This window comes from Elephas maximus, chromosome 3 (assembly GCF_024166365.1).
Source record: "Elephas maximus indicus isolate mEleMax1 chromosome 3, mEleMax1 primary haplotype, whole genome shotgun sequence".
Taxonomy (NCBI): domain Eukaryota; kingdom Metazoa; phylum Chordata; class Mammalia; order Proboscidea; family Elephantidae; genus Elephas; species Elephas maximus.
The window spans coordinates 195621237-195647164 of record NC_064821.1 but is presented as its reverse complement, the minus strand read 5'-3'; the positions used below and the strand labels follow the sequence as shown (position 1 = coordinate 195647164).

General features: G+C 39.7%; 1 protein-coding gene across 1 annotated transcript in view; it reads left to right on the top strand.

Annotated features, from left to right (window-relative positions):
* Positions 1–4434: 4434 nt before the first annotated feature.
* Positions 4435–25928, top strand: part of LOC126073788 (Fc receptor-like protein 2) — a 32095-nt gene continuing 10601 nt past the window's right edge. The window contains exons 1-7 of the mRNA XM_049880867.1: positions 4435–4511; positions 6001–6021; positions 21838–22098; positions 22347–22631; positions 23504–23788; positions 24363–24641; positions 25093–25209. Coding sequence (XP_049736824.1) covers positions 4481–4511; positions 6001–6021; positions 21838–22098; positions 22347–22631; positions 23504–23788; positions 24363–24641; positions 25093–25209 — 1279 coding nt within the window. The 5' untranslated portion in view covers positions 4435–4480. The remainder of the gene's footprint in view (positions 4512–6000; positions 6022–21837; positions 22099–22346; positions 22632–23503; positions 23789–24362; positions 24642–25092; positions 25210–25928) is intronic.

Sequence of the window (25928 nt, the reverse complement as noted above, 5' to 3'; positions counted from 1 at the left end):
GTTCAGCCTTTTACTTCATCGTTTCCTTTCGCTTTAGGCACTCTATGTTCAAGAACAAGTTTCAGAGTCTCTTCTGACACTCATTTTGTTTTTTCTTTCTTTTCTGTCTTTTTAAGGACACTTTGCTTTCTTCATTTATGGTGTCCTTGATGTCATTCCACAACTCATCATCCCTGATCTTGTCTGGCCAATCTTTGGACATTATATCTTGTGATGCTCCTCTTTGAAGTCTTGTGTCTGCCATTCTAAAGTCTGTGGATCCCTGAGAAGCTGTAGTTGGCCCCTGGTTCCTTACTTTGCTCTTGCTGCTCACTAGTCCTGGAGTTCCTCCCTTCTCCCCTTATTTGTTTGATGAAAACCTACCCATCTCTCAGGATTCCATTCTTCTGGAAGTCTTTCCTCCCCTTCCTCACTCACTGCTGTACCAATTTTATATGCTGTACAGAGTCCCACCATAGCACACACCACATGAGTGTGTTTTTTTTTTTCATGTTAGTCTTCTGATGCTAGACAGTAATTCCCAAAATGGTAGGAGCCGTATTTTTTCATGCATGCATATTGAGTGCCATGTACTGTGCCCCAAAAATGAAGGATATTGAATAAAACTGTATTGAATGCATGAATCCTTAAATGAATGTTTCTCCTGCCTAGAATCAGACTAGGTGAATAGGGAAGGTGTTGTTAGCAGAGGATGTCAGAAGAATAAGCAAACAACCTCGGAGAAAATCAAAACTGAAAGCCGAAAGCGTAATCCCTATGGTTCCTGGCTTTCTTCTGCCACAACACAACTGATGATCATTTGCTATGAGGCGGTCTACAGAAAGCTGCTGTAAGTGACTATATTAAGGATCAGCAGTCAATAACCCCACCCACTTTCACCACTTTCATCCACAGTTCTCCTTGGTCATACTTCCTGCCTGGGAAGTAATAACTCATCTACCTGCTGGAAAACTCACACACTCACAATTAAATTTCAGATTGAATTGTCTCTGGACTTTGGTGTGCCCTCCCCACCTGGCATCATTGGGGAGCCCAGGCCACTTACCAGGCCTTTTCACAAGAGAGAGTCTTTCTACCTGCTGCAGGTGATTCTCTAATGTCTTTCTAGAACCTCACTATGGATTTCTGTGCCTCTGCCTCTCTTCAGACTCCAAGACTGGTTTTCCTTCGCTTGGTATCACAGGAATAGCAGGAGTTTATCAGACTTTATACTGCTACTGAAGGAATGAGTACTCTTCATGAAGAAGAAAAATTTGGCTCTGTAAACTCCAGTCCCCTAGAGCAGACCTTATCTGAGACTGCTACCCACTTATGCCATTCTCTGACTCCCAGGAGCAAATACATAGATATGTCTTTTAGATCCTGGATCTCTGGGGCATCTCCATCTTTGGATCTCCCAGGGAGATAATGGATGAGAGCCTTCAGGCATTCTTACACATTCTGAGTTCCCTGTCATGCTATTTGACTATGGAGAGACCCAGTGGATTTCTAGCAAATAATGAGTTGCATTGTAGGGGATCTTCTGGGCAGAGGGGTCTTATCTACCTAAACAACACCTGGAAAGTGTCTATGAAGACAACATACAGATTTCTATGGGCTAATTCTGCTTCACGAGGTCTAGAACAAACAGTATCACCTGTACATTAATGGCAAAAGTGTATATTTATAACCTTGAACATGAAATTCTGAGGTCAAGTCCCATTGAACAAAGACATATGTCATTCAAGGTAATTGTGGTAACTGTTAAGATAACAACTATGCTACTACAACAGGGATAATATGACTGTGACTACTTCTACAGACATTTATGCAGCAATTACAATGATAAACAATTTATATCCACTAAAAAAGAATTCTTAGACTTGGTGGCCTTGGAACCCTAAGCTTGATCAAAATTGCTAATCTCTGGCTGTGGTCCCTAGTTTGCATACAAGTTTAGGTAGGCTTCAAGGCTATGTTTATCTACATGTAATTAATTGTCCACCATCTGTCAGATACAGAGCAGCACCTAGGTGGATCATATCAACCATCTTAGAGGACTTATAGCCATCATTGTAGCCCAGCCCCCTCAGTACAACAGATTTGGTCTTCAACAACTTTCTATTATTTTCTATCTGCAGCACCCACTTTCACCTCAACCATGAGTTCCGCTCCATACCATTTGGTAATGCCTTAGGGAATACTAAATTTAAACTGAAGAGGTTATATTTCCGTTGATCAGAATCAATGAAAAGTCATGGGTATTTTGAAAAATCTTCTTAGATGACTGTGAAAAACTTACACCCACCACCAACTCCTCTACCACCTTTTCCATGCCCTCCTCTCTATCTTTTTCCTTAATTCCCTTCCTTCTACCAGAATCCTATGCCTTCTTGGGTGGCTAGGATGAGGAAGAATTACAGGTCGTCTAGAAGCCCTTCTTGAGTTCCTGGGGGGTGGTGCAAATGCTTAACACACTCAGCTGCTAGCCAAAAAGTTGGAGGTACAAGTCCATCCATTCAAATACATCTTGGAAGAAAGGCCTAGCAATTTGCTTCTGAAAGTCCAGCCATTGAAAACCCTACGGAATACAGTTCTACTCTGACGCACATGGTGTCACCATGAGTCAGGATCAACTCCATGGAGACTGGTTAGAAACCCTCCCAGTAGGCAAGGATTCGACAAGAAGCTCGGTGACTATTTCTCGTTCCAGGGAGAGAATAGGTCGTTCTTCTAAATGCATACAAAAGTGAAAGTAGCATTGCTTGCTTCTCTTTGAGGTGAAAGAGGCCATACAGCCCAGAACTTTTTTTTTTTAATGAATCTTTAATTTAAAAATAAACAAATAACATATGTTTATTATAAGAATATTAGAAAACACCGAAAAGCAGAATGAGAGAAATGAAAACCACTTTAATTCCATGTTTCATATATAATTACACTAACACTTTATTGGAGCCCTGGTGGCGGAGTGGTTAAACAGCTCAGTTGCTAACCAAAAGGTCGGCAGTTCAAATTCACGAGCTGCTCCTTGGAAACACAATGGGGCAGTTCTACTCTGTTCTACAGGGTCGCTATGAGTTGGGACCGACTTGACGGCACCTAACAGCAACATCTTATCATCCCAAACACTTTTTATTGGGGATAGCGGGCTCCTAATTTGAGACAAACTGCATTCTGTGTTCACTTTCCCCTTGACAATATATCATAAACATCTTTTCTCGCCATGAAATATTCTTCTGTAGAAGCATTTTAATAGCTGCTTGTTATTTCATGGTTTGACAGTGGATTTATGTTTTAATCTTCCTTTGGCATTTTAGTATTTTCTTTTTTCACTATTATAAGAAATGCTTTGATGAATAACCCAAAGTAGAGTGACATTTATAGTGAGTGATAATGTTAAGTATTCCCCTGAACAGATGGCATTGACTCTATGATTATTTCCCTATCAGTCAGTCACCAAGCTATAAGCGCTTATGCTTTTGTGGTTTAAACCGTCATGCTGCACAAGACCTGGACAGCCTGATTCTGAGTACATTTTTAGACACAGTAAAAAGTGTGAAAGGTACAAGCTGTGTAAGGTGGAAACCCGTTAGTGAACGAAAACAAATATTTTCCACTACAACAAGCTATAGACAAGGGGTGAAATTGCACCCCGTCAAAGGTGGAAAACTTGTGAGACCTGGAAAAACAAGGCAGTCCATCAATTTCTGGTTCTCACAGGTTTCACCACATAACGTTAATAGGGATCACATCTAATCAGGACGAGGGTCCCAGCAGGGACTAGCATGATGCGTGATTTCTACCCACCAAAAAAACTGACGAGTGTGGCTATTTTAGGACCAGCCTGGGGTACAAAAAACAAAGTGAATTAGAAACATGGAAGGGAACATGTTTTCAGTGATATAGAGCAAGTATTTTGAATTTTAGTAAGATCCTATTCTAGACGGAAATTGACTAAGAAAATTTCAGGTAAGAAATTTGAGCCACTGGGATAATGATTCTGGTATCTTAAGGAACATTGAGAAGCAATACATCATATTAATATACCATAGTGCTAAAGAGCCAGGCTGTGGGACTGGGCTTCCTGGAATCCTAGCTCTGCTACTGCTACCGCATTGATCTTGGTCAGCTTACTCACCTCAGTTGTGTAAAGGAGATCACAACAGTACCAAATTCAGAAGCTGACAGGGACTTTAAATAACTTTGTGAAGAGAAGGCACTTAGAACTGTGTCTGACTCTTTAAGAGCCCTATATAGTCATAACCAGCACCCTTGGTGGCAAGATGTGAAATTTCTCTGCCAATAAGAGAGGATCATCTTTAACTCTCTTAGTGCCTATAGAACAGACAATAGAGATAACACTTTGCTGGTCTCTTCTACTTCCTTTTTTTGCTAATTACGTAAAACCTATTCTGAAAAGCAGGCTCCATTCCCTGCTCAAAGGCTCCAGTTGGTGGCTGTAAGAATATCTCTTCTCAAGTAGCTGCACCAGGTCCTCATGTTGCTGTGGTCATTGCTGGTCATCTTTGGTGAGTTTGATTATTTGATTTGGAACTGAGGTGGCCAACAGGATGAGGTGTCCACCTCCTGAGTGGTCTGGGGTTTAACCAGAGCCCAGGGACAAGTAGGAATGCTCAGGTCTTTGCTTCCAGCCCAAATTTCAGAGGCAGATGCAAAGCAGTGGGGGATGGCCGGATCAGGGGTCTGAGGAAAATCAAATCGAAACACATCCCAATCCTTAATTTTCAAGGTGGGCCACTTTACTACTTGTTAGTCATACATTTCTTTTTGAACTCTAAGATCTTATAGAGTAATGTGATGTTCTCATTATAAAATTTTCATACTTTTTACACTTAATACTTCCCTTCCCCACCATGAAAAAAACAATGAGTCCAACAGTAACCTACAAGATCTGAGTTCAGGAGATTCATTGCAAAGCTTTACTAATGTTCCTCTATTTATTTGCGGGCTATGAAGGAGATGGAAAACCTGGTGGTGTAGTGGTTAAGAGCTATGGCTGCTAACCAAAAGGTTGGCAGTTTGAATCCACCAGGTGCTCCTTGGAAATTCTATGGGCAGTTCTACTCTGTCTTATATGGTTGCTGTGTGTTGGAATTGGCTCGATGGCAGTGGGTTTTTTGGTTTTATGACTGAGAAGAGAGCTGCTGCTGGAAGAAAAAAAGATTCCTTTCTGTATACTTGGCAGGAAGAAATAAATATTTGTTAACTGAGTCAAAGAACTCTAACATAAAATATAATGCAAGGAAAGGAATCCATTTAAAGTGGGTTCAACTCTCCAACTATCCCAATGCTCATTTTCTGATGAACCTTCTGTGACCACGTTATCAAGTGTTTACTCCTTTGAAAAGCATGGGTGTGAGGACAGAAGAAGAGAATGAAATGAAGGAGAGAATCACGAAATATCCAACATCATGGGACTTGTTCCTGGCAATCTCTTTGGTCAAAGACTGAGCTTGTAACTTGCCTTGTAATTATAAAATGAAATGAGGGTTAGTTGTAAGTTTGAGGAAGGTTGAATTGTTGGTGATAATGGAGTAAAAAATCCCATTGCCCTTGAGTTGATTCTGATCATAGCAACCCTATAGGACAGAGTAGAAATACCCCCATAGGGTTTCCAAGGAGCATCTAGTGGATTTGAACATTTTGGTTATCAGTCAAGCTCTTAACCACTGAACCACCAGGGCTCAAGTAATGGAGTAACAACAACAACAAAAAAAAACCTGTTGCCGTTGAGTCAATTCCAACACACGGCGACCCTATAGGACAGAGTAGAACTGCCCCATAGAGTTTCCAAGGAGTAGCTGGTGGATTTGAACTGCTAACCTCTTTTTGGTTAGCAACCATAGCTTCCTGTAGCTTGCCGTAGCTCTTAACCACTGTGTAGGGGAATAGAAAAGAAGAGAAAGATGGAAAGAATTTTTGAGAAATTTATCAGAATAATACAAATTTCAAAATTATGAGCTCTGTGCTAACCTGTGACTTTTGACCTCTTCACAGCTCCAGTCAGTGAACAGTCAGGTGAGTCCCACTTGTCTTTGTTCTTGGTCTCTGGTATATCAGTCACCTGGCCACCACAGGGTCCTGTACAGTAGGCTCTAGAAGGACTTACAGAGATGTGCAAATGTCACTGTTTCCAGGGGCTGACTCGTTCTGAGGTCATGAAATCTCCACTCTGGTCATGCTTGCCTGGGTAAGCAGATCCTCTGTGCCCCTCCTTGTTAAAAGCCTTAACTGCAGGGAGGGAAGTAACATCTGAAAAAGGACATGCAGACTGGACAGAAAGCTAATTTGGGGAGAATTGTTTTCCCGGCCAGTAGGACTATAACCTTTCAATATTGTCTGGTCATATGTCCTCACAGTTATGAAAACTTGGTGCACAGTCAGAACAAACATGTGGCATTGTCGTTTCTCTAGATCGTCAGCAAACATTTTCTATAAAAGACGAAATAGTAAATATGTTAGGGTTTGCTAGTTTCTGTTGTAACCACTCAATTACTCAACTTTGTTGTTGAGACAGGAAAGCTGCTATAGAGCATATGTAAATGAACGGCTGTGTTCCAAGGGCACTTTACTTACAAAAACAGACAACTGACCAACTGGTGGGCCAGAGCTTGACAATCCCAGCTCTAGACCCATTATTTAGTTCCAAAATTTTTATTCCTATGCTACTTTTCTAAAGTTGTGTGGTTAAAACTAATTTATCTCCTTCTTCCTGACTTAAAGCTGTACTCAACCAAGAAAATAAAGAGGGAAATATTTCACTCTACGTACAGAATTTCCACATAAGACTAAATCTAAAGAAAGGGAGACTTGTTTTGTTGTCTATCCAGTGCTAACTGCTAAGTGGGAAGGAGCTCTTTGGCCTATAAGGAACTGTACCGAAATAAGAAGATGCCTGTCTCACCCTTAATGGACCAAGAATGTCCAGGGACACCTACGGAGGTCCTGGCCTGGAGCTTGTTCTAGAGCAAGTCTCATCTCTTGTGTTTATTCTGGTTCATGTGAGACCTCTGAGTCTACCCTGTGATACTCATCAGTGCACCTTCTGTCAGGGCGGAAATTAGAGGAAACCTTAGTCAATGCTTGGAAACCCTGGTGGTGTAGTGGTTAAGTGCTACAGCAGTTCAAATCCACCAGGCACTCCTTGGAAACTCTATGGGGCAGTTCTACTCTGTCCTGTAGGATGAGTAGGAATTGACTCCATGGCAGTGGTTTTGGTTTTTTGGTTTCAGTCAAAGCTCAGGTGGTTTCTGACCACAAATAGAATCCATGCTATTGCTCAGTCTCAGTGTGATATTGTTACCAATTGCCAATCTGACACAAAGGGTCCTTCTCTTTTCCTGAGTAAGAATACACGCAAAAGACAAACTTTATCTTCAGCAAGCTTTATTTTGCTTGAGTCAAGCAAAAGGAGTCAGTGGGGATCTAAACCTCGCCAAAAGACTGACTGGAAAAGGGAAGCAAGGCTGGGGCTTATATGGGTTCTGTGGAGACAATAGAGTAACGAATATTTAGTGGGCTTCTTTCAAGGGGTGGGTACTTCTCAGAACAGCTGTGCATGTTAAATAGGTTGCACGACATCTGGAATCCAAGATGGAACCCACAGATATTCAAGATGGAGTCCTCTCAGCAGCCCTTGGCATCACGTATTATGGGATATAACGCAACCGCACTGATCTTTGGCACTCCATCACCATCTTCAGAGGGCTAAGGAAGGTTAAACAGCAGTCACACTTTGTTCTTCTATGCATGCAGGAGCCTGTAAAGGGGGAAGGGACTAGAAAAAAACACTAAGAAGGATATAGTAATTCACGGGTTGTTTCAGCCCTATCTCACGTTGACAGGTTGTGGTTCTTGTTTACCCAGCTTCTAGATGGTAATCTTTTAGCAGCTCCTTTGTTCTGCCAGCACAGTTAACCTTATCTGTATCAATAGCAGGCGCACACAGTCTCTGCAGTGGCTCACTGGTGACTAATCAGAGAACAGGCAACAGGCACTTTATTCTCTTTTCTTTCCCTGCGCAAGAGCTTCTCAGAAAGCTGAAAGGCTCCTCAGGACTTTGAGATCTTTCCCTTCAAAAAAGAATAAAACCTTTGCCTTCGAGTCAATTCTGACTTCTAGCCACCCTGTAGGACAGGGTAAAACTGCCCCAGAGGATTTCCAAGGAGCGGCGGTAGACTCAAACTGCCAACCTTTTAGTTAGCAGTTGTAGCTCTTAACCACTGTGCCACCAGGGTTTCCAGAAAAGAATAAAAGGGAGCCTTACTCAGCATGATGTAGTAAAAAAAAAAAAAAAGAACAGTTGCCGTTGAGTTGGCTCCAACTCCCGGGGACTCTGTGTTTATCTGAGTAGAACTGGATTCCATACAGTTTTCTGAGGCTGATTTTTTGGAAGTAGATCATTAGGCCTATTTTTCTGAGACACCTCTGGGTGGACTTCAACCTCCGACTTTTGGTTGGTAAGTAAGCACCACCCAGGGACTCAGGAGTAGCTATACAGGCTGAAAGACTAGATTTAAATCATGCCTTTGCTATATACCAGCTGTGTAGCCTGAGCAGTCAGGTGGCCTCTCTGAACCTCAGTCTCATCTCCAGTGGAAAGGCTCATATGCAGATGATTCCACTCCAGTGTAACAGCTGGTAATATCTTTCTCTCCCCACCCTTTCCCTCAGGCCAGTCTTCTCTTCTGTTTCTCCTCCTAGCCCCACCCACGCATTGCCCTCACCCTGGCTGACCTTCCATTGCAGGCAAACGCCTGAGAAACATGGTTTGCCTTCTACTCTTGTTGCTGTTCCGTTAAAAACATTATTCGTGGGGAAAAAAAATTTCATACCTGTGTATCTTGCCCTGAATTTAATCTTTGTGGTCCTGCTTATATGCCCCACCCCAGAGGTTGTTGTAGGGTAAAAAAATCACAAAATTTAGTAAAGCAGAAAGGAAATTTTATCGGGCATATATTCAAAAAGGCAAGAGTGGGAAGCAGACAAGCATGCTGCCAGAGCCGTGTCTGCCTGAGTCTGAGGAAATATTACAGAACAGACAAAAGTGGGAAAATGGACTAGCATGCTGCCCAAGTTCGAGGAATGTGACAGAGTCATCAGTATATGTTAATATTACAAATGGGTAAAACTATTGAAAGCTTCAACTTTTTACAGATTGTCTAGAAATTGCTAAATCTCTATAATCCTACTTTTTTAAAAAAAATATATTTATTGCACTTTAGGTGAAAGTTTACAAATCAAGTCAGTCTCTCATACAAAAAGCCATACACACCCCACCCTGCACTCCCAGCTGCTCTCCCCTTAATGAGACAGCACATTCCTCCTCTCCACCCTGTATTCCCCATGTCCATTCAACCAGCTCCTGTCCCCCTCTTCCTTCTCATCTCGCCACCAGACAGGAGTCGCCCACAAAGCCTCATGTGGCTACTTGAGTCACAAAGTTCACTCCTGACCAGCATCATTGTCTATTTTATAGTCCAGGCCAATCCCCAATCCCTGTCTGTAGAGATGGTTCGGGAATTGTTCCAATCTTGGGCCATCAAGGGTCTGGGGACCATAACCATCAGGGTCCCTCTGGTCTCAGTCAGACCACTAAGCCTGGTTTTTTTTACTAGAATTACTGATTCATCGTTGCTCTCAATTGTTGCATAGTATTACATTGTGTGAATATACCATAATTTTTTTATCCATTCATCTACTGATGGGCACCTAGGTTGTTTTAATCTTTTTGTTGTTATAAACAGTGCTGCAATGAACATCGGTGTGCATATATCTATTCCTGTGAGGGCTCTCATTTCTCTAGGATATATTCGAAAGAGTGGAATTGCTGGATCTTACGGTATTTCTGTTTCTAGCTTTTTAAGGAAGCGCCAAATCGATTTCCAAAGTGTTGTACCATTTTACATCCCCACCAGCAGTGTGTAAGTGTTCCAGTCTCTCCACAACCTCTCCAGCATTTATTATTTTGTGTTTTTTGGATTAATGCTAACCTTGTTGGGGTGAGATGGAATCTCATTGTAGTTTTGATTTGCATTTCTCTAATGGCTAATGATTGTGAGCATTTCCTCATGTATCTATCTCTTAGCTCCCTGAATGTCTTCTTTACTGAAGTGCCTGTTCAAATCCTTTGCCCGTCTTTTAACTGGGTTATTTGTCTTTTTGTTGTTGAGTTTTTGCCGTATCATATAGATTTTCGAGATCAGACGCTGACCGGAAATGTCATAGCTAAAAACTTTTTCCCAATCTGTAGGTAATCTTTTTGCTCTTTTGGTGAAGTCTTTGGATGAGCATAGGTGTTTGAATTTTAGGAGCTCCCAGTTATCTAATTTCTCTTCTGGTGTTTGTATATTTTTAATAATGTTTTTTCTACAGTTTATACCATATATTAGGGCTCGTAGCATTGCCCCTATTTTTTCTTCCATGATCTTTATCATTTTGGATTTTATATTTAGGTCTTTGATCCATTTTGAGTTAGTTTTTGTGCATGGTGTGAGGTATGGGTCTTGTTTCATTTTTTTGCAGCTAGATATCCAGTTATGCCAGCACCATTTGTTGAGACTGTCTTTTCCACATTTAACTGACTTTGGGCGTTTGTCAAATATCAGCTGCTCATATGTGGATGGACTAATGTCTGGATTCTCAATTCTGTTCCATTGGTCTATGTGTCTGTTGTTGTACCAGTACCAGGCTCTTTTGACTACTGTGGTGGTATGATAGGTTCTAAAATCGGGTAGTGGGAAGCCTCTGGCTTTGTTCTTCTTTTTCAGTAATGCTTTACTTATCTGGGGCCTTTTTCCCTTCTGTATGAAGTTGGTGATTTGTTTCTCCATCTCATTAAAAAATGTCACTGGTATTTGGATCGGGATTGCATTGTATCTGTAGATCACTTTGGGCAGAATAAACATTTTTACAATGTTGAGTCTTCCTGTCCACGAGCAAGGTATGTTTTTCCACTTACGTAGGTCTCCTTTGGTTTCTTGCAGTAGTGTCTTATAGTTTTCTTTGTATAGGTCTTTTACGTCTCTAGTTAGATTTATTTCTAAGTATTCTATCTTCTTAAGGGCTATTGTAAATGGTATTGACTTGGTGATTTCCTGTTCAACGTTCTCTTTGTTGGTGTGGAGGAATTCAACTGATTTATGTATATTTACCTTGTAGCCTGATACTCTGCTAAACTCTTCTATAAGTTTCAGTAGTTTTCTTGAGGATTCCTTAGGGTTTTCTGTGTATAAGATCATGTCATCTGCAAACAGAGACACTTTTACTTTTTCTTTGCAAATTTGTCCATTTCCTCTAGGTTTTCGAATTTGTTAGAGCATAATTTTTCATAGTACTCTGTTACGATTCTTTTAATTTCAGTTGGACCACTTGTGATATCGCCCATCTCATTTCTTATTCGGGTTATTTGCTTTGTCTCTGGATTTGGATGCCTTTTATTTCTTTATCTAGCCTAATAACTCTGGCTAGGACCTCCAGCACAATGTTGAATAAGAGTGGTGACAAAGGGCATCCTTGTCTGGTTCCTGTTCTCAAGGCGAATGCTTTTAGTCTCTCTCCATTTAGGATGATGTTGGCTGTTGGCTTTGTATAAATGCTCTTTATAGTGTTCAGACATTTTCCTTCTATTCCCATTTTGCTAAGAGTGTTTATAATGAATGGCTGTTGAACTTTGTCAGATGCCTCTTCTGCATCAATTGATAAGATCATGTGGTTCTTGTCTTTTATTTATGTGATGGATTACTTTGATTGTTTTTCTAATGTTGAACTATCTCTGCATAACTATCTCTGAATCCCACTTGTTTGTGGTGAATTATTTGTTTGCTATGTTGTTGAATTCTATTGGCTAGATTTGTGTTGAGGATTTTTGTGTCTAAGTTCATGAGGGATGTTGGTCTGTAATTTTCTTTTCTTGTGGAGTCTTTACCTGGTTTTGGTATCAGGGTTATGCTGGCTTCATAGAATGAGTTTGGGAGTATTCCCTCCTTTTCTATGCTCTGAAATACCTTTAGCAGTAGTGGTGCTAAATCTTCTCTGAAAGCTTGGAAGAATTCTCCAGTGAAGCTGTCAGGGCCAGGGGTTTTCTTTGTTGGGAGATTTTGAATTACTTTTTCAATCTCTTCTTTTGTTAGGGGTTTATTTAGTTGTTCTACCTCTGGGTCGACGGCATTGGGTGGGTTTTACCTCTGTGTTAGTTTAGATAGGCAGTGTGTTTCTAGAAATTTGTCCATTTCCTCTAGGTTTTCAAATTTGTTAGAGCACAATTTTTCATAGTACTCTGTTACGATTCTTTTAATTTCAGTTGGACCACTTGTGATATCGCCCATCTCATTTCTTATTGGGGTTATTTGCTTTGTCTCCTGTTTTCCTTTTGTTGTCTGGCCAATGGCTTATCAATTTTGTTAACCTTTTCAAAGAACCAGCTTTTCATTTATCAACTCTTTCAGTTGTTTTTCTGTTCTCTGTTTCATTTAATTCTGCTCTAGTTTTTATTATTTGTTTTCTTCTGGTGCCTGAGGGTTTCTTTTGTTGCTTTCTTTCTATTTGTTGAAGTTGTAGGGATAATTCTTTGATTTTGGACCTTTCTTCTTTTTGGGCATGTGCATTTATTGCTATAAATTGACCTCTGAACACTACTTTAGCTGTGTCCGAAAGGTTCTGATAGGAAGTGTTTTCATTCCTGTTGGATTCTATGCAACTCTTTATTCTGTCCTTTATTTCTTCTATAATCCAATCATTTTTGAGCAAAGTGTTGTTCAGTTCTTTTCCCTGATTTTCTGTTATTGCCTTCTAGTTTTATGGCTTTATGGTCAGAGAAGATGCTTTGTAATATTTCATTGTTTTGGATTCTGTTAAGTTTCACTTTATGGCTTAATATGTGGTCTATTCTAGAGAATGTTCCATATTAGTTGGAAAAGAAAGTACACTTGGATGTTGTTGAATGGAGTGTTCTGTATATGTCTATGAGGTCAAGTTGGTTAATTGTGGCGTTTAACTCTTCCGTGTCTTTATTGAGCTTCTTTCTGGATGTTCTGTCTTTCCCTAAAAATGATGTGTTGAAGTCTCCTACTATTATTTTGGAGCTGTCTATCTCACTTTTCAATGCTGTTAGAGTTTGTTTTATGTATCTTGAAGCCCTGTCGTTGAGTGCATAAATGTTTAATATGGTAATATCCTCCTGCTGTATTTTCCTTTTAATCATTATATAGTGTCCTTCCTTGTCCTTTGTGGTAGGTTTAAATTTGTTTTCTCAGAAATTAGTGTAGCCACCCCTGCTCTCTTTTGAGTTTTGTTTGCTTGATATATTTTTTTCCCCTCCTTAGAGCTTTAGTTTGTTTGTGTCTTTAAGTCTAAGGTGTGTCTCTGGTAGGCAGCATATAGATGGATCGTGTTTTTTTTTAATCTATTTGGCAACTCTCTGTCTCTTTATTGGTGCATTTAGTCCATTTACATTCAGTGTAATTACAAATAGGTAGGAGTTTAGTGTTATCATTTTGATGTCTTTTTTTGTGTGTTGTTGACAATTTCATTTTTCCACTTATTTTCTTGCACTGAGTAGTTTTTGTAAATTGTGTGTTCTTCTTTTTCATTGTTGTTGATTTTGTTTTTGCTGAGTCTTTATGTTTTTCTTGTTTTTTATTTTGATGGTAGTCTTCTTTGCGGTTACCTTAATATTTACCCCTATTTTTCTAAGTTTAAACCTAACTTGTGTCTCTCTATATTGCCTTATTTTCCTCTCCATATGGAAGATGTACGGCTACTTTTTTAGTCCCTCTTCATTGATTTAATGTTGTCATCTTTGATATAATGACATTGCTGATTCCCTGTTTTGAGCGTTTTTAAATCTTGATTTATTTTTGTGATTTCCCTACCTCAGTTGATACCTGGTTGCTTTGTCCTGTGTTCTAGTGTTGGGTTGGTATGTGATATCATTGATTTTCTAACTAGACAATTCCCTTTAGTATTTCTTGTAATTTTGGTTTAGTTTTTGCAAATCCCCTAAGCTTCTGTTTATCTGGAAATGTCCTAATTTCGCCTTCATGTTTGAGAGACAATTTTGCTAGATATATTTTTTATGATTCTTAGCTGGCAATTTTTCTCCTTCAATGCTTTACATATGTCATCCCATTGCCTTCTTGCCTGCATGGTTTCTGCTGAGTAGTCTGAAATTATGCTCATTGATTCTCCTCTGTAGGCAATTTTCACTAATCCCTGGCCGCTCTTAAAATTTTCTCTTTGTCTTTGGTTTTGTCAAGTTTGATTATAATATGTCTTGGTGACTTTCTTTTAGGATCTACCTTCTGTGGAGTTCGATGAGCATCTTAGATAGATATCCTTTCATCTTTCTCCATGTCAGGGCAAATTTTCTGCCAACAAATCTTCAACAATTCTTCATTGGTCCAACAAATTTTCTATTCACTAAATGCTAATAGAAAAAGATAAGATTGGAAAATCTTTTGTTCTGTTTGATTGGCTTGCATGAAAGGTTCCCAAAGGTTCCCAAAAAGACACTTTCTAAGATTGTTTTAGCTATTCTCTTTATATTTAAGGGCCTGCTTGATGTGTCCTTGTGAGTCCTGCTCCAGCTGGATCACATTCTCTATGCTTAAGGACAGGGAATAATGACTGCAGTATTATTTCCTAAAATCATTCCCTCTTGTTGAATGGAAATTGGAGATAACACATTGGTGATCAATGCCTGGACTTAGTTGAGCTTCTAGACAGTGGCCATTGCAGGCTCTTTAAACTCATGGTGCTGGTTTTCTACCAGATACCATCTGGTTCTTCACCAGGGTCTTAAGTAAGACTGATGTTCTCATCTCTAAGTGAGCAGAGACAATGTATGCCAACATTTCAGCCCAAGGTTTTTCTTTTGCCTTTTAAGTGTGTAAGACCAGAAGACAGGAGATAATTTTTTTTTTTTAATACTATCAGGATGTATACTAAGAATATTACTATCCCTTGCAGTAGTGATCTAGCCCATGTACTTATTCTTGATGGTAACCAACCAAACAAATCTGGTGTTTGTAAGAGTGTTACAATGTGTAATCAAGTAACTTGCTGTCTAATTCTACAGCACAGACTACTTTCTTGGACTAATAAAAAAATCTAAGTCTATTCTGTTATCTTGTGTCACCTTGGCTTATGAGATCAGACATTGCTGTTGTGTTTCCATCCCATCAGCAATTTTGCCTGCTATTTGTCCCATAGCGATTGATAAATTTCTTAAAGATTTCTCTAATTCAACTATGCCATAAGTAGGAATTAATCTACCAACCATACTCTGGGAGTTGGACCAATGAGTTTTCTTCTGACTTTCATTTTACAATGTGTTATAATTTAACATTAACTTTCCAATATTTACTAGCAGCATTACTATGAATATCTAAAGGTAATCTTAAAGTTCCTAAAGGGCATTGCCCATGCATTTGTCAGGAATCTAAACAAGAGTTTGCCCACATAAATTCACTATCAGTTGGAAAGGGATCCTCTAAACTAGTATAGTTGGATCTATCACGCAAAAACATACATCCATAAGGAGTACAGAAATTTGGCTAGGGGAAACAGAAGGTATAGAAAAATTTACATGTGACAAATAAATTTCCACTAGAAAATTCTTGATTAGCAAGATGATATAGGATGGACTTCTGTTGGAAGTATCCAGTTAATCTGTTTAAAACATATTAAGTATTCTTCCCAAGGGCAAGTTGCCCCTCCTTGGCTTACCCATTAAGTCATGAGTCACTTTCTAAGAAGCAGAAGTAAAACGAAAGACAAAGGGGAGTCTGAGCCATGAGATTGATCTTCTCTGAGAACTTGGTTTCTTTGAGATACATAAATTTCTGCATAATAAGAGGGTGAGAGTTTGATTACAAACATTAGACAAGTCTTTCATGACACTGTCTTGAAGACTAAATAAACTGATTACTGATTTACCCTGAACATAGCTCTCAGTCCAATCTTTGGAGTCAGTTTCCCAAAATACAGAGAATCCTTAAAAAAAAAAAAAAGTCCAGAGCAAAATGGTCTTACTAGTTTATCTGGACCATTTTTTGACTCTGAGTGGCTTCAGGAACCAGTTTTTTTTTTTTTTTTTCCCTCAAAACTCGAGGTTCAAAAGGACATCCAAAGGCCTGTGTGGATTACCTTAGAGCCTTCATGAAAGCCAGAAATCTGGATTCCAGGAGAATTACAACTCTTTCATGTTTCCCTCCTTTCGATCATGATCTTGCTATGGAATCTTTGATCAAAAATGCTCAATAAATGGTAATTGGGCACCATCTGGTTTTTAAGATCCCAGGAATCATACAGCAAACTAGGAAGTAGAAAAGAAACACTAACAATAGTATTAAGCCAATTGTCTAAAATAGTGATGAAACCATGACCCTAAAGTCTTTGAACCAAGGAAACAAATCTCATGAGGTGTTTTTTAATAGACAAGCAGCTTCGGTAACTGCTTTTTACATGGCTCAACAGCAACTATATTCTACAAAACCTCAGATTGAGTATTAATATAAACTCAGCAACATTTATCTATTAAGGCACAAACTGTTCCTTGAAAGAACTAATAGAAAATCTAATGCTGTTCTATTTTGTAAAATCATAGCTCAAATTTCAGATGCTTCTCTGGTGATGATATTTACAACTTTTCTAAGTTTACCAACAGGAGCTTCTAATTCAAGTGTTACAATACCTAAACCCATTAGCTAGATAATTTAGGAGAAAGGAAAATGATTTCTTATATCCAGAAAGTAGGACCTTAAAACCTCAGCAATATTCCCATATAAAAACCCTAGTTTCCTTTAGTTTACTCAGTCTTATGTAGTTAATTTCTTTCCCACCTGATTCTGGATCAGCCACAGTCTGTGATCCCATCAGCTTCTGTGTAAGAGTTCTGGAAATCTTGATTCAGTCTAGCTAGTCTTTTTCATAAGTCCGATATAGTCCATCTTTTTGTTAAGATATTTTGATCAAATATTATCAGCAAATCAGCAAAGTAAAAACTTATCTGCAGATGACAAAACTTAATATGGCCATGATTAATTTATAAAAATAATACTGTTAATAGTGAAAGACCAGATAGAAATTAATTACAAGCACAATGTAAAACCTGTTGCCGTTGAATCAATTCTGACTCATCGTAACCCTACAGGACAGAGTAGAACTGCCCCCCCAGAGTTTCCAAGAAGTTCCCGTTAGATTCGAACTGCCGGCCTTTTGGTTGGCAGCCATAACACTTAACCACTACACCACCAAGGTCAATAAAATCAGTTAAAAAAAACTTAAGATAAAAAATATTTTTAAATATAATCATTAATCATATTTTTAAAGAACTTAAGATATAAGATATTATTATTAATAATAATCTTGAGGCATAATACCATATAGTCAGGATATACCACAAATATACAAGTCTCTACCCAAGTAGTAATAAATTCATAGGTAACCAAACAAAACAAAAAAAATTTTTTTTTTTTTATGATGTCAATTTCCCAATCAAACTATTGGCTTTTATGATACTAGACTCAAAAGAAATAAAGTTGCAACCAAGTTAGCAATTAAGAAAAATAAAATTATGACATAATATTATGTATTTGTTGTCTAATACTAGGCAAAAACATAAGAGGAAATACTAACAAATTTTAACCCAAAAAGAATCAGGCATTTCTCAATTTTGACAACACGTTCCATGTAATTGATAACATATTAAATAAATGTTTTTAACACTTTTCCTTTATAAACTTTTTTATGGCTTTCCATGAAGTTTCAGAGTTGTCAGGAGTTGATTATATGTCACTGAGAAACAATACTTAAGTTATTTAACCAAAGATTTTAAAGTAAAAATCTTAGCTTTTTTTCCTGAAGCCATGTGGCTTGGTTTTTGACTCAGAAATCTTATTCTAATGACAGGCCAAACCTTCATCTTAAACTACACAAATAAATTAACCTTTTAACTCAGAAACCAAAGAAAATTTAGTTATTTTAGCAGCGAGAAACCTAATTCTTTGTTTTACATGCTATTTAACATTAAAGCTCCTAAAAATCTCATGAATTAAACCATTAAACTTCAGTCAGACAGATAAAACTTTGGACCATATCAAATAAATTTCTTTTTCAGTAAACCTCGTAAATGTTGTCTTTGTTGCATATCTCTTCTAGTATATAACTTTAAAGGAGCAAAAATGAACACATTCATTAGCAGACCTAAATATACGTATATTTATGTATTCTTTCTCTTGTTGCATAAAAAGTAAAATTATATAAACTTAAATTAAGTTACATATCTATTAACTCAATTTAACATCAATAGGTTACCTAAAAGGTCTTAGAAATTATTTTAAGCCTTTATACCATAAAACATAGGTGTTGAAATAAAGTGTTTTTTAAAAAGTATTCCAAGTTTTCATTCAACTTTTACAATTTCCCATATTTTTCCCAAGCTTAAGTTACTTAGAAAGGTTTTGCTTTTAAGGTTGACATAGTATAGAACATAAAGATCTTGATGTACTTTTGAAATAGACCAATTTCCATCAAAGTCTCTCGAAGTAGCTATTAAAATTCTAAATTATAAGACAGACACAAGACAGTTTTTCTGGATGAAGAAACAACTGAGGTTCTAAGACAGCCTTATAAAAAAAAAACAGCAATTCTCAACCATAACCTCCAGCCTAACACAGTACAGAAACTTAGACATAACACTCTAAACCAGAAGCAAGCTCTTAGAACCAAAGGAGACAGAAAAACCACATAAACTCACTGAAAAATACCACACAAAACAAGAGTATGGGAATTCCAGTTTCTTAAAATGTATATAGCAATTTTTGGAATTTAATAGACTGAATTCAAAGGAAAAAAACAAGTTCTAGATAAAACTTGTTAATTTGCCAGAGCCTCAAATGGAGCAATATTAGAACTTTTGACAAAACCTGAGCATCAAGCAAGCGTTCCCCAAAAAGAAAAGACAACAGAAATGAAAGCTTCCCAAAGTGGTCACTGAAATTCCAAATTACTTCTAGTATTTTCAGTTTACAGTGTTTTTTAGATGTGAACCACAAACCGGTGTCTCAGCAGTAGGAGGGAAATCCAGGCTTATTTATCAAATATGTTAAGCTCTAAGGTTCAAGCTTTTGGTTTCCTTCTTTTTGAATTTAACTCATTCTGTTGGCCATAGACCTAGTCTCTTATTTTAGACCTTAAATATACTAGTCCCTTCAATTGGAAAGTACTTTAAAGCTACTGATGATTTTAATTTTAACATTGTGATTCTTCATTGGGAAACTAGACCATAAAACAGGTATGGAACTATCACCTCTCCCTTCAAATTTCATAACACAGGTCAGGAGCTGTCACCTCCCCCTGCAAATTTGGTAAAAGACAGCACTATTTTCAAGGATTTCTCTGAGCCACAAAAAGAAACCTGACGAGGAACACCACAGAGTTTAGACAGTGTTTTGCTTAGACCAACGTGTACCTTCATTGCGTGAGAGTTTTCTTGGGGGTGGCCGGCATGCTAGTGCTCTAGCCTGTCTCTCGATTACGTTGTCTTGTCACAGGAGACTTTAAAGCTTGTGATGAGCACTGATGACTGCCCTGATGGCTTTTACTGGTTGACTCGTTCCCAAATTTTTGTGGCTTATGGTGCCTCAGAGCTCTTCGAAAATAGAATTACCTCTTTAAAATTTCAAATGCCCGAATCCAGACCTAAATTGCAGCTCATCGAAAGAGTTAACTAGATATCACCCTTAACCAAATGGTCAAGCAAAAATCTAAGAAAGATTCTCCTTAGTCAAACAACCAGTTCTTCAAACAAATATGCCAAACAAAACTTAAGAACACATGATAAAGAGAACAAAAAAGAATAAGCAAAGGCTCGCTTTCCAAGAGCACTTATTCTGTCCTTGTCAAAGCGACATGGAATGGGAACACGTGGGTCCAGAAGATAGAACGCGTTTTGCCAGCTTTTTCTCCACAGTCCAGGTCTCCTTGAGTTTGACTGGATTTATAGCTTCAGAAATCTTTGACCACTGTGCCATTAACTGTTATTGGGTAAAAACATCACAAAGTTTCCTAAAGCAGAAAGTTTTACTTGGTATATGTTCAAAAAGGCAAAAGTGGGAAGCAGACAAGCATGCTGCCGGGGCCGTGTCTGCCTGAGCCCAAGGAAACATTACAGAATAGGCAAGAATGGGAAAACAGACCAGCATGCTGCCACAGCCATATCTGTCCAAGTTCAAGGAATATTACAGAACAGGCAATAATGGGAAAACAGACAAGCATGGTGCTAGAGCCATGTCTGCTCAAGTCTAAGGGATGTAATAGAGTCATCAGTATATATTAACATTACAAATGAGCAAAACCATTGAAAGCTTCATCTTTTCATCGACTGTCTAGAAAGTACTAAATCTCTGTAATCCTACAATTTGAATTGTCTTTCTTAACCATCTCATTGATAACAACAGTCAGGAGGGTCTTCATGGGTCCAACAAATTTTCTACTCACTAAATGCTAACAGAAAAAGATAAGAGTGGTAAATCTTTTGGGTTCTGTTTGATTGGCTTATGTTAAAGATTCCCTGAAAGATACTTTCCAAGATTGTTTTAGCTATTGTCTTTATACCTCAGAGCCCAGTTGATGTGTCCTTGTGAGTCCTTGTGAGTTCAACTCCATCTGGGTCACATTCTCTATGCTCAAGGACAGGGAATAATGACTCCAATATTATTTCCTAAATCAAAGTCCTCCATTCACAACTAACATTCTCCCTGTTTCTTACCGTTGTCGCCTCAATACAATTCTCTTCTTTATTCTCCTAGATGAGAGGCACCCCTATTGGGCACCTTTGTAGGTGCCTGCCTCAGCCTGACTGTGCCTGTTTGGCTCCTATCGATCAAGGCTGGTTGCTAGAGGATTTGGAACTCCCTGAGGATAGCCTGAGTCAACTCGATGGCAATGGGTTTGGTTTTTTGGGTTTAAGGATAAATGAGCCAGCATTAGGGCTTCTTCCCCTTGCCCTGCTAGGACCCCTGACTCCTTTCACAAGATTAAGAGGTAATGAACACAGAATGGAGCCTCTGGATGGTGCAGTTAATATGCTCAACTACTAACTGAAAAGTTGGAAGTTTGAGTCCACCCAGAGCCATCTTGGAAGAAAGACCTGGCGATCTATGTCTGAAAAATCAGCCATTGAAAAATTCTATGGAGCACAGTTCTACTCTGACACACTTGACAGCAACTGGTTTCTGGTACACAGATTACAACCCTGGAGGTGTCTGACCTTTATCACAATGACACATAGCCTGACTCTTTGTAGCTTCCTGGAAGAAGCTATGAACCAGCTTATGCTCACTTACTAGGACATTCCGCTCAGGGGTTTTGACTTCACTATCATGCCTTCTCGTTCCCCAAGTCCACCCATCTCACAGACTTGAAACCCATTATTTCGGCTGATGAATGCATGTTATTGTGGTGGTTGTTAGTTGCTGTCTAATGTGATTCCAACTCTGGGATGAATGCATAGGTGGTGGAAAAGTAGTGTTCCCCCTGGGGATAGTGGTCTCCTGTGTGATATCACTAGTGGAGAGAGCTAAGAAAAGGAGATCTAGCAGAACATTCTTCCATCTATGTAAAAAGTTGCAGCTCCCTTGGCATCCTCCTTCCCCTTGGGAAAAATGGGGTGCAGCCTTGAGTAAATAAGGCATGAGTTAGAACCTCTATCCTGTCTAAAGTTACAGAGACAATTCCTAACACCATCTCACTGCCCAACAGCAAGGGAGTAGGTCAGGCACTTGAGTTCTCTGCAGAAAAGGTAAATCCAATTTCTCTACCTCTCTCTTGCAGACGGGGCGAACCTTCTGGCCCCCTCTTCTGTCTTGGAAGGAGACAGTGTGGTTCTGAAATGCCAGGCAAAATGGACTGGAATAATAAAAACTATGTCTTACTACAAGGATGGAAGACAGTTATTTTTGTCAGATAAAGTCTCAACCTTCTCTATCCAAAGTGCAGCTTTTAATGACAGTGGCCAGTACCACTGTGCCATTTCTGGAAAACTTCTTTGGAATTGGGAAACAACTTCAAAAGCAGTAAAGCTCAAAGTCCAAGGTAAAATCCTCACTCTCGTGTGAGCTGGGGCTGGGCAGGAGGCTGTGGCAGCAGAGCAGCGTGAATACCTGGCAGGGGAAAGCTTGTCGTGTGCCAAGCATGAGCTGAAATGCTTGTGGTTTGACCGTGCAAGGAAGATGTGTCTGGCTCTGAGTGTCCTGTTTGCTGGGGTTGCTTCTCACCAGGCGCTTTTCAGCAGGAACTCTGAATCTCACTGCTCTGGGTACTGTTGTGATCCTTCTCTCTAGAGCTGTTTCCACCTCCTGTGCTGACGGCCAGCTCCTCTCAGCCCACGGAGGGGACCCCAGTGACCCTGACCTGTGAGACCTGGCTCCCTCCTGAGAAATCAGGCACCGAGCTTCAATTCTGCTTCTTCAGAGAAGGCCAGGGCCTGGGGCCAGGCTGGAGCAAGTCCCCAGAGCTCCATATCCCTACTATATGGAGCCAAGACTCAGGGTCTTACTGGTGCGAGGCACAAACAGTGACTCCCAGGGTCAAAAAGCAGAGCCTCAAATCTCAGATTCATGTGCAGAGTAAGTATTGGTAGGGCTGAGCCTGCAAGGAAAAGAAAGGTGTGCTCTGGCTTCAGGGGGACTGCTAGTTCTTTTGTTTCTTTGTGCAAATCCTGTCCTTGTGTAAAGTGGGAACTAGGCTAGAGAAACTTTCCAATTTGCTCTTGACATCTCTGTTTGTAAGAATCAGGAATGGATTAAGCTCCCTATAATCTGTCTCTTCTTTATCAGTCAAATAATCAGACATTCATTGACCACTGACTGTGTGTGCGGCACTTAGCAGTGGGCCAGCAACTTTAAAAGCCAAGGTTGCTGCCTCCAAATGGCTGATCTGCTGGGATTGCAACACGTCTTGACTTATTAGAAGGCAATGTAGTGCTACAGTGTATGGGACTAAAGAAAGCCTCAGAAAAGGCAGAAGCAAGAGTGAATCTGAGTGGTCAGAGGATGCTTTGGGACAGAAGGGTTGTGATTGGGTTCAGGCCTTGAAATTGGAAACAAAGGAAGAATTGTCATTTAGATCATTATTAGTGACAACGCCTTTTCTAAGGTAGGGCTGATGCTGCCAGTGTCCGTCTTCATTCTGTGTAAAGGACATCTACCTGCACGGTGGCTCAACCAAAAAGCGTTCCCTGCCTCATGGAGCAGGTGGTTCACCACAAATTCTGTAGTAATTGCTGCCATGAAATTAGCCAGAATCAGGGTTGGGATATGCAAATATCTGTATCCACATTCTTCAAGGCTAAGTGTAATGGAGTCCATACGTCTGTAGGCATGCTTATAATGGATTACATGTAAATCCCTATATTCCCAAGGGGATGGAATCTGTCTTTGTCCCGGTCTCAGGGTTTTCTATAGTCAGGGTTCTCACATGTTATCTTATACCCACTCAGGAGTACCCGTCGCTAACGTGAGCTTAGAAACCCAGCCCCCTGGCGGGCAGGTGATTGAAGGAGAGAAGTTGGTCCTCCTCTGCTCGGTGTCTGAGGGCACAGGAAACATCACATTCTCCTGGCACAGAGAGACCACAGAAACCAGCCTGGGAAACAAGACCCAGCGTTCCCTGTCAGCAGAGCTGGAGATCCTGGCTGTGAAGGACAGTGATGCTGGCAAGTATTACTGCAGAGCTGACAATGGCTACCAGCCCGTCCTGAGTGAGGTGAACATCACTGTGAGAAGTGAGTCCCACTTTCATTCGTCTCAGGTGGGAATTCCAAAACTGAAGTCATGGTACATAGGAGTCATGAGAAAATTCCAGGAGGCCCCAGGGATCAGTGCTGTGGAGAACAAATAGCAATTTGAGGATGGGTAACCCCAAAGGGTCCACAGTTCAAATCCGCCAGGTGTTCCTTGGAAACTCTGTGGGGCAGTTTCTACTCTGTCCTGTAGGGTCGCTATGAGTTGGAATAGACTCGATGGAGCTGGGTTTGGTTTTTTTGTGGGGGAGGAGAACCCTTACAAGTTAAATTGCTGATGTCTTTCTTTTTGTGTAACATAAAGAAGTCTGGGCTGGCATAAGAAAAAAGTAACAAGAAATGACCATGCCCAAGCAGTAGCTCAGATTTGGTATTCCCCTAAGTTCCTGAATACAGCTTTGAGAAAACTACCTCTGATTATTCTAGGGGGCATGTGAGAATGGAAGTAATACAGCATGACAAAGGGCCAGGCCCTTTGCTAAGACTCCATCATGGGGGTTCGTAAGTTTACTGCAGCATCAAAAATCCTCTCTGACAGCCCCTTTTTCTCTATTAGTTCCAGTGTCTCGCCCTGCCCTTACCATCAGGGTTTCTGGGGCCCAGGCTGTGGTCGGGGACGTGGTGGAGCTTCACTGTGAGGTCCAGAGAGGCACTCACCCTATCCTGTACCAGTTCTATCAAAAGGATGTCATCCTGGGGAACAGCTCGGCATCCTTTGGAGGAGGAGCATCCTTCAACCTCTCTCTGACCTCAGAGCACTCTGAGAACTACTCCTGTGAGGCCGACAATGGCCTCAGGGCCCAGCGTAGTCAGGTGGTGACACTCAATGTCACAGGTAGGTTGGTGGTACTGGATGTAGGGGAGTGATGATCAATATTATAATTAGCAAACTATCATTTTCCCACAAATTATAGTTCCAAATTCCACAAGCCTCTACCCTCTGGCTCTGCAGTGCTATTTTATGAGGCATCGCATCTCTTATATGATTGACCTCTACATTCTTACACAACACAGCCAAATTCTTTATTGATAACTTTTACGGTTTCAGAAGATGAGTGGTGTCCTGTGTGATGTCTACTGCGTGTGGAGAGGTAGAGAAGGCGACCTCAGTGTCTGGTTATCTTCTCCTCACACTAACCTGAGAATATGGACTATACTTAGTGGCTTCTTACATGAATTTCTATTTACTATTCCCACATCCCCTATAAGGATTCCAGGGTACAACATTTACCTTTAAAAGTTTACTCTTTACCCTCTGAGGCTGAGGCACTGGTTTCTTTCCTCAGGACCTGAGGGCTACAGAAAAGACCTTGTCATAGCCGGAACTCTCGGGGGACTCTTTGGTGTTCTTGGTTTTGTTGCTGTTGCCCTACCGTTTTATTACTGGTACCAAGAGACATCAGGTTTGTATCTATTTGTTTTATTTCCTCTTTGTTGCTATGACCTTATCCATTACTGGTATAAATTGAATTTGCAAAGAAAACCTTCCAAAATCTGATAATTTCTTCCTATGTTTCACAATTCTACGACTTTCCACCTCCTGAGCGATGTTACAATACTACTAATTTTACAGTATGTATTTTCTCCTGCATCTAGTGGCTTGAGATTAAAAGCCATTAACATATTCCTCCATGCTTGACTTTTAAATAAAAAGTCTAACTATTAAACATGAGTTAATAACTTTCAATAAGTATAACTAGCTTATATGCAATGGAATAAAATGTAACAAATCAAAAAACCAAACCTGTTGCCATCAAGTCCATTCTGACTCAGAGTGACCCTATAGGACAGAGTAAAACTGCCTCATAGGGTTTCCAAGGAGTAGCTGGTAGATTTGAACTGTTGACCTTTTCAGTTAGCATCCAAATTCTTAACCACTGCATCACCAGCGTTCCCACATGTAACAAGAAGCTAGATTTAAAAGAATTAAAATAATTTTGCCATAAACATTTTTCTTTTATTTACCTATTTCTTATTAGTTACTTTTCTCATGACTCCTCTTTCAATTACTAGATCCAATATATGTATACATGGATTATAAATGTGTAACTTACATATGTAATTTTAATTAATCCAAAAGATTCTGAGTATTATTAGCTCCTTCCTTTTAGTCTACATTTTA